This window comes from Lacerta agilis, chromosome 13, assembly GCF_009819535.1.
Source record: "Lacerta agilis isolate rLacAgi1 chromosome 13, rLacAgi1.pri, whole genome shotgun sequence".
Classification (NCBI taxonomy): domain Eukaryota; kingdom Metazoa; phylum Chordata; class Lepidosauria; order Squamata; family Lacertidae; genus Lacerta; species Lacerta agilis.
In genome coordinates, this window is record NC_046324.1 from 28,882,961 (window position 1) to 28,895,770 (window position 12,810).

Consider the following 12,810-nt stretch of genomic DNA (forward strand, 5'->3'; position numbering starts at 1 on the left):
TAAAAATGATGACCTTAAAATCTGTGCACATGCTTGGGACACCATGACATAGAAACATCAGAAACTGGCTTCTACTGAATCTGCTTGCTTAGACTCTAAGTCTGAATACTACTTTTTTTTGCTGCTCCCCTGATGTTACTGCTGGCTAGTTGCCTGCTTCTTCAGGAGAACAGGACAGCAGCATGTCCTGGGATAGCTCAGTTGGTAGAGCATGAGACTTAATCTCAGGGTCATGGGTTCGAGCCCCATGTTGGGCAAAAGATTCCTGCATTGCTGGGGGCTGGACTAGATGACTCTTGTGGTCCCTTCCAGCTCTACCATTCTATCACTCTACCTGGGTGCATGCAACTAAAGATAAGAACATAAGGAGAGCCTGCTGGATCAGGCCAGTGGCCCATCTGATCCAGCATCCTGTTCTCACAGTGGGCAGCCAGATGTCTCAGTGGCAAACCCGCAGCAGGACCTGAGCACAAGAGCATTCTCTCCACCAGTTATTCCCAGCGACTGGCATTCAGAAGCATTGCTGCCTCTGGCCATGCATGGAAGGAGAGAGAGCATAGCTGTCCTGGCTTGTTGCCATCGATAGCCCTCTCCTCCATCAACTTGTCTTGTAAACTTTTAAAGCTGCCCAAATTGGTGGCCACCACTTCCTCCTGCGGCGGTGAGTTCCATGGTTTAACTAGGTACTGTGTGAAAAAGCACTTCTACAAAAATCTGCCCTGCATCTTCCAACGTTCAGCTTCATTGGATGTCCAGCAGTCCTGTAACCAAAGAAGCCCTTGCCTGCTGGCAGAATAAGAGCAAGCAAGGGGAGTGGGGAGCCAGGAAGGATCCTGGGGAGGTCCTTCCCTTAGAGATGGGGTTCACGGCAGAGAAAGCCTTGACCTGCTTTTGTGCCAGCTGTACCTGAGCAGTGCACCTCCTGCTGATCTAAGCAAAGGGAAGGGAACTCTGGGAGCAGGTGCTCTGAGCTAGCCTGGAAATCTGAAGCAGGGCCAAATTTAGCAAGGGTTAGTTTTTTGCGGGGCTGCCGCTTTCTGCGTTGGCGTGAACTGAGAGCTGGGGAATTGGGCAGAGCAAGAGGAGGAGGAGGAGGTGGTGGGGAGTCTCTCCAACACTTGACATCTCTGCTTTGCACCCTCTCCTTGCAGATTCTCTGCCCTGCACCACGCAGCCCTCAACGGCAACACAGAACTCATCTCCCTGCTGCTGGAGGCTCAGGCTGCTGTGGATATCAAGGATAACAAAGGCAAGCACAGGAGAGGGACTCCTAGAAGGGATGCAGAGAGCGTCTGGGGGTGGGATTTGGGGAAAGGTGGGCGGGGCTTTGATGTGAGTGGGCAGGGCTTTGCTTTGACCATGGTGGGTTCTGGAATTGGGAAACTGAGCTGTGCTACAGCAGAGAACAAGGAGAGGACCAAATCCAGATGTCCCCAAAGAGGGAGGGAGGGTGGGAGGGAGAGAGTGTGTGTCAGATCTCACAAGGTGCTGAAGGAGGTCCTATGGTCTATTTTCCCATGAGCATTGCATGTATCCTATTTCTAGAAGAGAAACTGTTAGTCTCTTGCAAAGAAAACAACCAAGAGTTTTCTGGCACCTTGATGACAGGGAAGGGGGGACGACGTACTATGGCCTAAGACTTTTTGGGCTGCATTCCACTTCATCAGAAGCATAAAGTAATTGCATATACAGGTACAGGTGAAACTCAAAAAATTAGAATATCCTGGAAAAGTCCATTTATGTAAGCAACTGTTTTCATTAGCTCCTGGAGTTTCATATATGAGATAAACTCATGACATGCAAAGCGAGATATGTCGAGCCTTTGCTTGTTATAATTGTGATGATTATGGCGCACAGCTGATGAAAACCCTCAAGTTGAGATTGTGAATTTGGGGTTCTCATCAGAACGCCATAATCATCACATTTATAACAAATAAAGGCTTGACATATCTCGCTTTGCATGTCATGAGTCTATCTCATATATGAGTTTCACCTTTTAAGTTGAATTACTGAAAGAAATGAACCTTTCCACGATGTTCTAATTTTTCGAGTTTCACCTGTAGATCATGATTTGAGTGGTGCGAGGGACTGTAAACAGTGAGGGCAGGAGGAAAGACAAGGCAGAAAAGTAGAGATAGTGATAATGGTTATGTTACACCTCCACACAAACCAGGTATTGATACCACAGACACCCTGGCATCGGTAAGCAAGTTAACACATGCATTCAGCCTCTTGATGAATTGCAATTCAGCTGTTTTTCATTGGTGTCCCCCTCTCTGAAATTCCTCTGTTCCTTTACGGCCACCTTAAGGTCAGCTTCAGAGTACTCCCATGGGCTTGTGGCTGTTGCCAGCTTTGAGGTCAGATTTGTACCCATCTACACTATGACCTTAATGCGTTTTTATTATTAAGAACCCTTTTTTGGAGGCAGTTGGAACAAGCCCAGCAAATAAAATTCAACCAGTGTGTCATCAAGTTGCAAGTGTATCCCACCATGTCCTAGTGTATTAACTAAATGTGGTTTGGGCAAACCACAGTTTCCCATATTCCGATACTGTGGTTTGTTTGAGGTGGCTGTTTGATACTTCCAATGTTCTCCCTGTGCCTTGAGAAGTTTTCCCAGTTCTTTTGGATTGAGTTATGCCCCCAGAAATGAAGGGTGGTTTCAATACTAGCATTGATAATCTCTCTCTCTTGCCCCACCCCCTCCTGGATGTGGTACAGGGATGCGCCCCTTGCACTACGCTGCCTGGCAGGGTAAGAAGGACCCCATGAAGCTGGTGCTGAAGGCTGGCTCATCTGTGAATGTTCAGTCGGATGAAGGACAGATCCCTTTGCACCTGGCAGCCCAGCACGGCCACTACGATGTGGTAAGGGGCAAAAGGGGTGGGGAAGAGGTCCTGCCTAGGGATAGATGAATCTGTCACTCAAATTCTCAGCGTTTCAATGTGAAATCCTCCTGATAAACACATTTTTGCATGCATTTTTGGCTGATACCTGCAAGCAAATTTTCCATTGACTGCAGTGCAGTTCTGTATCTTATTTTAACTAAGATGCCTGTTTTTTGCCGCTTTTCACCAATATATGCATTTCTGCACGCTTTGTTTGTCTGGAGAAATTCAGAGACGAGTGAATTTTGAAGGCTGACTCCGTTTCAGTTGGCATATTGGTTCAAGAAGGGCAAATGAGGTTGTTTTTCATTGAGATGCAAACAAAATCAATTTTCTCCCCCACCTCTCTCATCTGCGCCATGCCATGAGAGATGCATCTTGTTCCAGCTCTCTGGGGGTGGGAAGAAAATTTTACTTGCCCAGTGGCATAGAGCATGGACGTCCCAACTCCCAAGAGACTGCGATCTACTCCCAGAATAAAAAAAAACTGGCAGTGATATACCCATGGGGGGATGACAACGACCCAAAGTTGTTGAGCTTTTTTTGGGGGGACACGAAACTTCTTTTGGGGGAATGCCGAAGTTATTATGCACTTTTTTTGGGTTGAAGACAGACCGCTCACATAATTAAAACAAAACAAAACAGGGCAGCAATAACTCTGTCTTCCGTCTCTGCAATTGTGCGCGAGGGGCTGGGGCCAGATGTTATTTTCCCCCCGTGGAGGAAAGGAGCCCGCTATCACCTGGGGATCAACATGTCAATCGTGGTTGACCGGTTGGACATCCCTGGCGTAGAGAATTTGACTTGCAAAGGGCCCATAGAATCCTTAAGCAAACCGTCCCTGCAGATCCTGGGCAACATTGGGGTCCTGTGGGGAGCGCATGACATTGATGGAGGTGGGGCTTGCATGTGCCCTACCCCTGTTCCCATACGCCTGCCCCTCTGCTCCCTTATGGGGCTTGGTGCATAAGTGTTCAGGTGAATGCCTGAACACACCAAATGTTATTTGCCTCTCCTATGCTGGAGTGGTGTGGGAAGAATCCCCTGGGAAGCGGCCTCCCACCCCACCCTACCCCACCCAGGACACTCCAGCAATGCAGCCAGTGGACTGAGAGATCGAATCCTCTATCTGGTGGATTTTGGCCCATGACTCCACTCAACGTCTGCACTTTATTGTGCCTGCCTCTTTTTCGCTCTCTCCATCCCGCAGTCAGAGATGCTCCTCCAGCACCAGTCCAACCCCTGCATCCTGGACATTTCGGGCAAGACCCCTCTCGACCTCGCCTGCGAGTTCGGAAGGGTTGGGGTAAGTCAGTCAGCTGCGGCGGCAGAAATTGGGGGCGAGCGCTTGGGGTGGGGTGTGTGTGTGTGTAACCAAATGCTTCCCTGGGAGAAGCAGGAAATTGACTTCGTTGCCTCTTCCTGTAGGCTCAGTGGGAGAGAACACCAGGAAGCCCCAGCTTCCAACTCCCAATGGCTTCTCCAGGTGGGGCTGGGGGAAGACCTCTGCCAAAAACCTTGGAGAACCGCTGCCAGTCAGTGTAGACCAGGGTTTGCCAACTTTAGGTCTCCAGCTGTTTTTGGACTACAATTCCCATCATCCCTGCTAACTGGTCCTGCAAGCTAGGGATGATGGGAGTTGTAGTCCAGAAACAGCTGGAGACCCAAGGTTGGGAAACCCTGAAGTAGAGAATACTGATCTAGATGGGCTAGTGGTCTGACTTGGTATGAGACACCTTCCTTTGTCGCCATGTAGTGCAGCCCTCGTTCAGAACGCTGAGGACTAGAACCTTGCTTTATTTTTTTATGAAAAGGGCCATAGTAATAGAGCACCTGCTTTGTGTGTGCAGAAGGTCCCGGGTTCAGCCCTGGCATCTCTGGAGAGAATTGAGTGAGACTCCTTGCCTGAAATCCTGGCAAGCCACTGCTGCTGGTCCTTGCAGACAATCCTGGGCTCTGGCTTGGAATCTGGCGGCTTCCGTTGTCCCTCGCGCTGCTTCTCCTCCAGTCATCCTTATCTCCTTTGCCCCTCCAGGTAGTGCAGCTGCTGTTGAGCAGCAACATGTGTGCCGCCCTCTTGGAGCCCAAGCCAGGAGACATCACCGACCCCAACGGGACCAGCCCCCTGCACCTGGCGGCCAAGAATGGCCACATTGACATCATCAGGTGCGCCCCCTTCTGCCTGGCGTCTGGGGAAGGGAAGAAGAAGAATGGCGTTGGCACAGCGCATGAAAGATGGATATAAAACATTAAGTGTTTGTCGTGGGGAGATTTCAGCCTCTGTTTGGAAGTGCCTGCAGAACCGCCAATGTGCCAGTCAGCTTTCAGATATTTGACAAATCTCCTGGGCGTCCAGCCAGGATCTGCTATCCAGGCTTTTCAAGGTCTAGGTGCCTGCATCTCTGTCTTGGCATCAGCACTGGCGATCTGACTGGCCGGCCGGCTTTCCTGCAGCATAGGATTATCCCTAACCCCCCCCCCCTCTGATCCCGGTGCATTAGTGGCTGAATTTGCAAATCCCAAGACTGCTGGGTCCACCTCTCATCTCTGGTGTGCGCCAGTGTGTTAGGAAGGGAGCCGCCCTGCACACCCCGCTGGCACGCAACTCACTTAGCAAATTGTCTGCAGCCTCCGCTGCGCTAATCTGGGGCTTGTATCTCAGCAGGACAGCAGCTGCTAATCTCGGCCTCTGGAGGCCTCTCCTGCAGCGCTTAGGATCATTTGTGAGATTTCCACTTGAAGGAGCCCGGGATGAGCCTCCTGAAGAGGTGGTGCAGCCTTCATCAACTTGCTGCCTTTCCGATGTTTGGGACTACAACTCCCATCAACCCACCCACCCCCAGCCAGCATGCTGATGGGACTTGTAGTCCAAAGTGGACAAGCTGGGTGGGGATTTGTAGTCCAAACCATCTGGAGGGTGCAAGGTTGAGGAAGAGCAGGACTGTGTTTCAAGGTAACATTGTTCTTAAAATGCTTTTTTGGGGGTGGGGATGACCAGATTTTTGCTCTTCCTCCTCCTCCCACAATAGTTAGGAGGGTTAGCACTCTGTTCACAGACAAATTGCCCCATGTTCATTTATTTCTTTATATTTCTCAGCAACACCTCATCTTACGTGCATTTGACTCGCGCAATTTCAACCACATGCAGTTGGAGGTGGGCTGGTTGAAATTGCACAAGTCAAGTCCCAAGCAGAAGCTCTTATTGTGCCAGCTCTGCTTGGGGTTAACCAGTGCGAAAAGGGCTTTTAAGTTCTCTGCCTTGTTTGCTGGGCAAGGCCCACTTCCTCTGGGGGTGCTCTCCCCCCTTGCTAGCAGTGGCGTGGCTCCAAAGGTCCTGGGCATACATAATTTTCGTATCTATACATAACCCTTGGAACCAAACCCCTGTGTAAAATGAGGGATTACTGCATTAATTTTTTTTAAAGCATTTGTAATCCTGCTCTTAAGCTGGAAAAAAGAAGATGATTCAGGACAGATAAAAGAACATAGCACATAGTTAAAACTATGGAACTCGCTGCCACAGGGGGCAGTGATGGCCACCAACTTGGGTGGTTTCAAAAGAGGATTGGACAGATTCCTGGAAGAGAAGGATCTCTGTGGCTGCCTAGCCAGCATGGCTCTGTTCTGCCTCCGCAGTTGGAGGGAGAGAGGCTCCTGAAAACCAGTTGCTAGAAACCGCAGGAGGGGAGATGGCTCTTGGGTTCGGATCCTGCTTACAGGCTTCCCATGGTTGGACTAGATGGGCCATTGGCCTGATTTAGTAGGCTCTACTTAGGTTCTTATTCAACGTCCACTTTTGTTTATATCCATGATAGGACTCTTCCTACCAGCAGGCTTAGAATCTAAAAACAAACAAACAAAAAACTACAACGTGTATGGAATTGGGAGGCAGGAAACTGCTCAAACTGGTCACTATCGTTGCAATATCATTATTGCAATGACCAGCTGGGTTGGGAGAGGATGAGCCAAACACTGGTGGCCTTTCAGCAGATGGAGAAGTTTCAGACCAGTTTCTCTCCCTCTCCTATAGCCTGGTGGAATGATGGGTGGGTGGGGGTGGTCCTATTGGGGTAGAACGGGCCCCCACTGTGCAATACTTTATATAGGGCTTATTCTCTTCCCTGGCATGTTGGGGGGACCTCACTGGAGTGGGTTTGAACCCCAGCATGTTCCATATTACACCCTTCTTGCTTTTGCCCCTGGATTCTGCCTCTGTGTGGGATGCCTGGATTTTGAACTTCTCAGAGTATTTATTATCCATGAGAGCCAGAAAAGGTTCATCCCTGGCCTATTATGGGCAACTGTTGAAATGTTCTGCGTCTGCTATCTCCCTTGTCCTTGCACCAGCCTTGTAAGGTAGGGAAGGGCCTGGAAGGCTTCAGAAAGGAGAAGTCAAAGCCAGAGGGGCGGCAGGAGCTGAAGGCAAAGCATTAATCGTAAGCATCTCTCTCCTCCGCCCCCCCCCCGCCCGGCCAAGTCATTCCTGTCCTGGGAGTTATTAATGGGTAGTCTTGCGGGGGCCCAAGAGTTTGGTGGACAGGAAGCAGCTACTTAATAGCCCAGCAAATGTGAGGGTCTTCCTCCAGGGGCAAGCAGTATGCCTGGGGAGGAGCAGAGGTTTGATGGCTGAACTGAGGCTCCATCAGGGCTAGAATCTTGATTGATGGAGTGGTTTTGAATCCAGGAGGGGCTAAGTGAGATTGCCTAGCTCAGCTATCCTCAACCTGGTGCCCCCTGCTTTTTGGACTACAGCTCCCACCAGCCTCAGCCGGTACAATCTGCTCCCATCAACCCTGTTATTGAATGGTCTTGCTGCGCCACCTCACCTTATCTAGCAGGACCACCCCAGCCAACCCCTTCTCCCATTTTTAGTGTGTCAGGCTCACATGGTCTTGCACACCAGATCCAAAGAGTGCGTGGAAACCTGTGTGAGTCGAGGGTGCCGCCTCTTCCACCTCCTGATGTAAGGCACTGATACTGTGTGCATAGGAATGCAAACGTTTGGCCAGAGCAAATGCCCATGGGTTTAATGCGCAAGTGCGCCGCTGCATTTCTTTCCCCCTGAAATTAAAAAAAAGGTCTTCAGTGCTGCTTCTGGAAATGGCTCCTTCCAAGCCCAAAAGCAGAATGAAAGACGTTATTTGAGTGGATTTGCAGTGGGTGAAAGTTTCCAGACTTTTTTTGTCTCTTCGCTCTGTCTGGGGGCTCCTTGTCTCTGCAGCTGCCATTTCCAGGCCGCACACAGTGGCACTTGTTGGAGTTCGCCCCATCTGGCAGGCGCCCTTGAACCCGGGAGCGTCTGCCGGGGGGTTTGGGTTTAGACTGTTGTTTATTTGCCCTCTTTCCCCCTGCAGACTCCTGCTCCAGTCCGGGATCGACATCAACCGGCAGACGAAGGCAGGCACCGCGTTGCACGAGGCGGCCTTATGCGGCAAGACGGGAGGTCGTGCGCCTCCTCCTGATGTAAGTGCCCCGCCCTGGTCCGCTTGCAGAATGGCAGGGAGAGGGAGGGCCCAGAACATGGGGGCAGCCCCTCTCTCGTGTCAAGGTGCCCATGGAAAGCAGAGCTTGGTGAGGGTCCCCTGAGCTCCAGAGAGCCTGTGCCCTCCCTGGATGGCATCTTCCGGCTCTTCCTTGCCATCACTAGCCTCGTCACGATCCCAGATCTCCATTTCCCCTGTCTCAGGCAGCCTACCCTATTCCCCACCCCACCCCTGTCTGTTTCCGCAGAGCGGAATCAACGCTCACATCCGAAACACCTACAGCCAGACGGCGCTGGACATTGTCAACCAGTTCACGGCCACCCAGGCCAGCAGGGAGATCAAGCAGATGCTCCGAGGTGAGGATAAGGGGTGTTGCTGTGAGGGATTTCGGCTGCGATGCCTGCACTGCAGTGGGTTGGACTAGATGACCCTCTGAGCCCCTTCCAACTCAGTCTAAAGTCGCCTGCACGCAAGTGGAGGTGCCCTGCCCTCTCCACTCACACAGATGTAGCCTGCAGAACAGGAGATGACACAGTTGGCCTCCCTGGCAGGGATGTTGTTGCACAGCTCTTTTATTGAATTGGGTTGTACCCAACTCATTTTATGCTAGGCCATTAGGCCCATTGAGATTAATGGGCCTCCATTAGCCGTGTTCATGTTAATTTCAGCAGGGCCTACCCGCTTAAGTGATTAATTTCATAGTCTCTTAGACCCTTCATTTCTTCTGGATCAGAGCATCTGGCTGCTTACAACCCAGCTATTGCCTATTATTATTATTATTATTATTATTATGTAATTTATATGCTGCCCTTCTGACTGGGTTTTCCCTGCCACTCTAGGCAGCTCCCAACAGAATATTAAAAGCACAGTAAAACATCAAGCAATAAACTTCCCTATACAGGGCTGCCTTCAGATGTAATATTAAATTAAAGTGTAATATTAAATTTAAAATAAAATAATGGAATGAAATCATACATCCTTTATATAAAAACAGGAACACAGAGCCTTAACCCCTAACCAGCATCAGGATAATCAGGTTACAAAGGCCTTAACAAATAAATACAGCTAATGTGGAGGTTTGTCATATCTCATTCTGGCGGGGCATGGGGAGTTCCATAAGGGGAGGGGGGCAGGCACTGAGAAGGCCTTGTCTTATGTTGCTATCTTGCCTATCACAAGGGGAGTCTCTCTGACAGACCTTAAGGCGTTCTTTTTCCTTCCCTATGGAGCATGCAGCTTTGGGGGTAGCGAATGCCAGGCCCTTTCAACAGTCAGAAAATGATAAATGCCAAATATAAGAGGCAATGCCATGGTGCTCTATCTCCCTCTAGTGTTCTTTTAAGCTAATGTAGGTGCTTTCTCTCAAGTCCTACGTTGTAGGCATTCTCTCCCAGTCATCATCACAACAACAGCCACCTGTGTTGGTTGTTTATACCCATTTTGCATCAAAGAGAACAAAGGAAATCCAGGTTGCCAAACACCACCTAACGGGTTTGTGGGGCCTCATTCCCAGCCGATTTCACTAGCTCTGTAGGTACCTCAGAATTGGGAATCTCACAGTTTATATATGTAGGTTTCAGGAACCGGTTTGCAATGAGCAAACAGTTTGTTTTCCAAGTGGGTTTAATCTGTAGAGCAGGGAGAGAAACGTGCCCCACATTTTGCCGCTCCCAGCTGAGTCTCTTCTTGGAATATTCCTAAATGCTAGGAGCTGGAGGGCGATACCTGTGCAACACCTCATTTTAGCCAATTGCACACCCGGGCAGGACAAGAGAATGCCAGAGAAACGGGAGCCCAGATTGCCCATGTGTACTTAATTGCCCCATGTCTGGAACAGAAATTAACCCAGCAAATATAGTTGGCATCTGCTGTTGTTGATTTTAGTCCTCAAATTATAAACACAAACACACACCCCACCACCATCACCAATTTGCATTCCTTTGCATTGAAATGAACAGGGTGGAATGAAAACGTAACTTATGTAATTACACAAGTTATGTAATTTTGAAACAACAGGATGAACAATGTAGTTTGGGCACTGGCGGAGGAAGGTGGGTGCGGGGGGGGGACCACTCCGGGTGTCATCCCTAAGTGGGGGTGACATTCGGTGCTCCGCCACCTGCCCGCGACTCAGACTCCCACGCCTACTGCAAGCCGTAAGGGGGAAGGGGGGGGAGCTGCTTTGCCGGTTCCTTCTTCTCCCCTTCCCGATCGCCTGCCTCCTTCCTGCTGGCGGTAGGTGCGGGAGTCATGGGTGGGCAGTGCGCCGTGCTCCCGGCTGGAGGAGGCAGGCAGGCAGGCAGGCAGGGGAGAGGATGGGAAGGAGGCAGGCCAGCGGGAAGGGGAAAGGACGGAAGCGGGATCGGTTTGTGTGTGGCTAGCCCACGCGAGGGAGGGCACCCGGCTCGCCCGTGCCCCTCAGGAGCACGCCCTCACCCCCCTTGGGAACATGCCCGCCTTGGGCAGTGCGGGCACATGCTCCGCCACTGAGTTTGGGGCAAAAGGTGAACGAACTGTAGGAGAATGAAACCGTGTTGTGCGTGACAGGTGCAGGGCAGAATGGGAATTGGCGCCTTCTTCCCTCCCTAGTCAGGAGAGGTTTCCAATTAGATTTCTCTGCCACGGTTTCCCCAAATGTCTTCGGCCAGGCAGACGTCAGGCTTGCAAGGTCTGCTTCGTTTTTTTTGCTAGGACACAAACATCTGCTACCTGGAGCCAGGTGCAAAAGATCTACAGCTATATTATTAAAGGGCAAGGTGCCTCTGAGCTTGTTCTGAATGCAGGGCTTTGCCTTCAGAACCAGAGCTCTCAATCCTTTCACACAAACCACCTTTCCTGGGTCATCAATTTACTTAGGTGGAACAAATAGCTTTGGTTTTCCTGTTGCTAAACAATGGGAAGCTGCAAATCCTTCATCTTCCATTTATTTATTGTTCATTGTTACATTTATATGCCACCTTTCCTCCGAGGAGGCATCCATGGCTCTACATTCTTATTTGCGCAACAACCCTGTGAAGTAGGTCTGGCTTGGGAGACTGTCCTGTGGTCACTCAGCAAGTTCCATGGCTGAGGGTGAACCCCAGTCCCCTAGGTCTTAAACTACAACTCTTACCACTACACCACACTGCCTTTTACTGAAAATCACCCAGATCTGCCTCACTCCTTGGTCAAGTAAAGCAGTGCCTTGAAGCATGTACAGAGTACCAACACACAACCTCTGCTAGCCCTGCCAAGGGTTCAGAGGAAGTGTCCTTGGGTGGAAAAGCCCTGCTTCCCTGTAGCCTTGAGCCCCGGTGCCTCTTTCCCTGGAATGCATGCAACTGCCTCCTTCTCCTCCTTCTCCTTCTCCTTCTCCTTCTCCTTCTCCTTCTCCTTCTCCTTCTCCTCCTCCTTCACCTTTGTCTCTGCCTAGATGCTTCCGCCGCCCTGCAGGTCAGGGCCATGAAAGATTACTGCAACAACTACGACCTGACCAGCCTCAACGTCAAAGCCGGTGACATCATCACAGTGAGTTTGCCTGTTGTCCTGGGCTGACCAAGTCAGGAATGGAAGATAAGCTGAGGACCCAGAGGAGGACTGCAGCCAGATGTGGGGGCCTCTGCCGGGAATGCAGCTAGAGAGGATCCGAGAGGGAGCAGCAGGGGCTTCCCTTGTCTCCTTCATCTCTGCAAGGGGAGCCAGGAGTTCTGTCTCCCTCTCTTGTCACCTCTGACATGCTCACCCCAGCACCATTGGATAATGGGAGTGTCCTTGCCTGCCCAAAGGGGGATGTTGCACTAGACATGGCCACATCTCAGGAGGCAGAGATACCTCCCTTGTCACCTGTGTCCAGAAGGAGCCAAAAGGAAGGGAACAGAGGACTCTGCTCACTAGGTGTAGCGAGCAATTGCAGGAACGCTTTCAGCTTGCAGAAGACTCCCTTCCTACATTGTACGACCACATTGTATGCACAATTAACTTGTGCAAGTCCAACTTTGCATGGTTGGGGCCAGCTTAGCCCGGTGGTTCCCATTGACCAACGTATTGCTTGGATCTTCCAATCGCCTACAGCGGTTTGAAACCTGCGGGCGCTGCTTGGCTTAAAAAAACAACAACCTTGCGTGGTTGAAAGCTGGCCAATTAAATGCAAGCAAAAAGAGCTTTTGTTTCCCAGGCAAGCCCTGCTCAGGGGTGCTGTCGCCAGATCTTTTGGGAATTTGGGTAGCCCTGCAAGACCGCCCCCAGAGCCTGCACCCTGAGCGGGACTTGCCCAGTAATCCAGGTGGAGAGTTGTTATACTCTCTACCTTGCTGGTTGCTGGGGAATCAGAGGGTAAAGCCAGGTTGGTGCATTGGCTGTGGAAGGTAAGGATGCACATGCAAGTTCTAATATAGGCGTTTTTTGTGGGAATGTTTAGGAGTGTGGATGAGTATATATTATTTATATATCTCAATCCC

The 12,810-nt window shown here is 50.6% G+C and overlaps 1 protein-coding gene across 1 annotated transcript in view; it reads left to right on the plus strand.

Moving 5' to 3' along the window:
• The window catches only part of CASKIN1 (CASK interacting protein 1), a 102,950-nt gene that overhangs the window by 68,103 nt on the left and 22,037 nt on the right, over positions 1–12,810 (plus strand). The window contains exons 3-9 of the mRNA XM_033166721.1: positions 1,152–1,249; positions 2,725–2,870; positions 4,102–4,197; positions 4,927–5,057; positions 8,246–8,354; positions 8,622–8,730; positions 11,787–11,881. Coding sequence (XP_033022612.1) covers positions 1,152–1,249; positions 2,725–2,870; positions 4,102–4,197; positions 4,927–5,057; positions 8,246–8,354; positions 8,622–8,730; positions 11,787–11,881 — 784 coding nt within the window. The remainder of the gene's footprint in view (positions 1–1,151; positions 1,250–2,724; positions 2,871–4,101; positions 4,198–4,926; positions 5,058–8,245; positions 8,355–8,621; positions 8,731–11,786; positions 11,882–12,810) is intronic.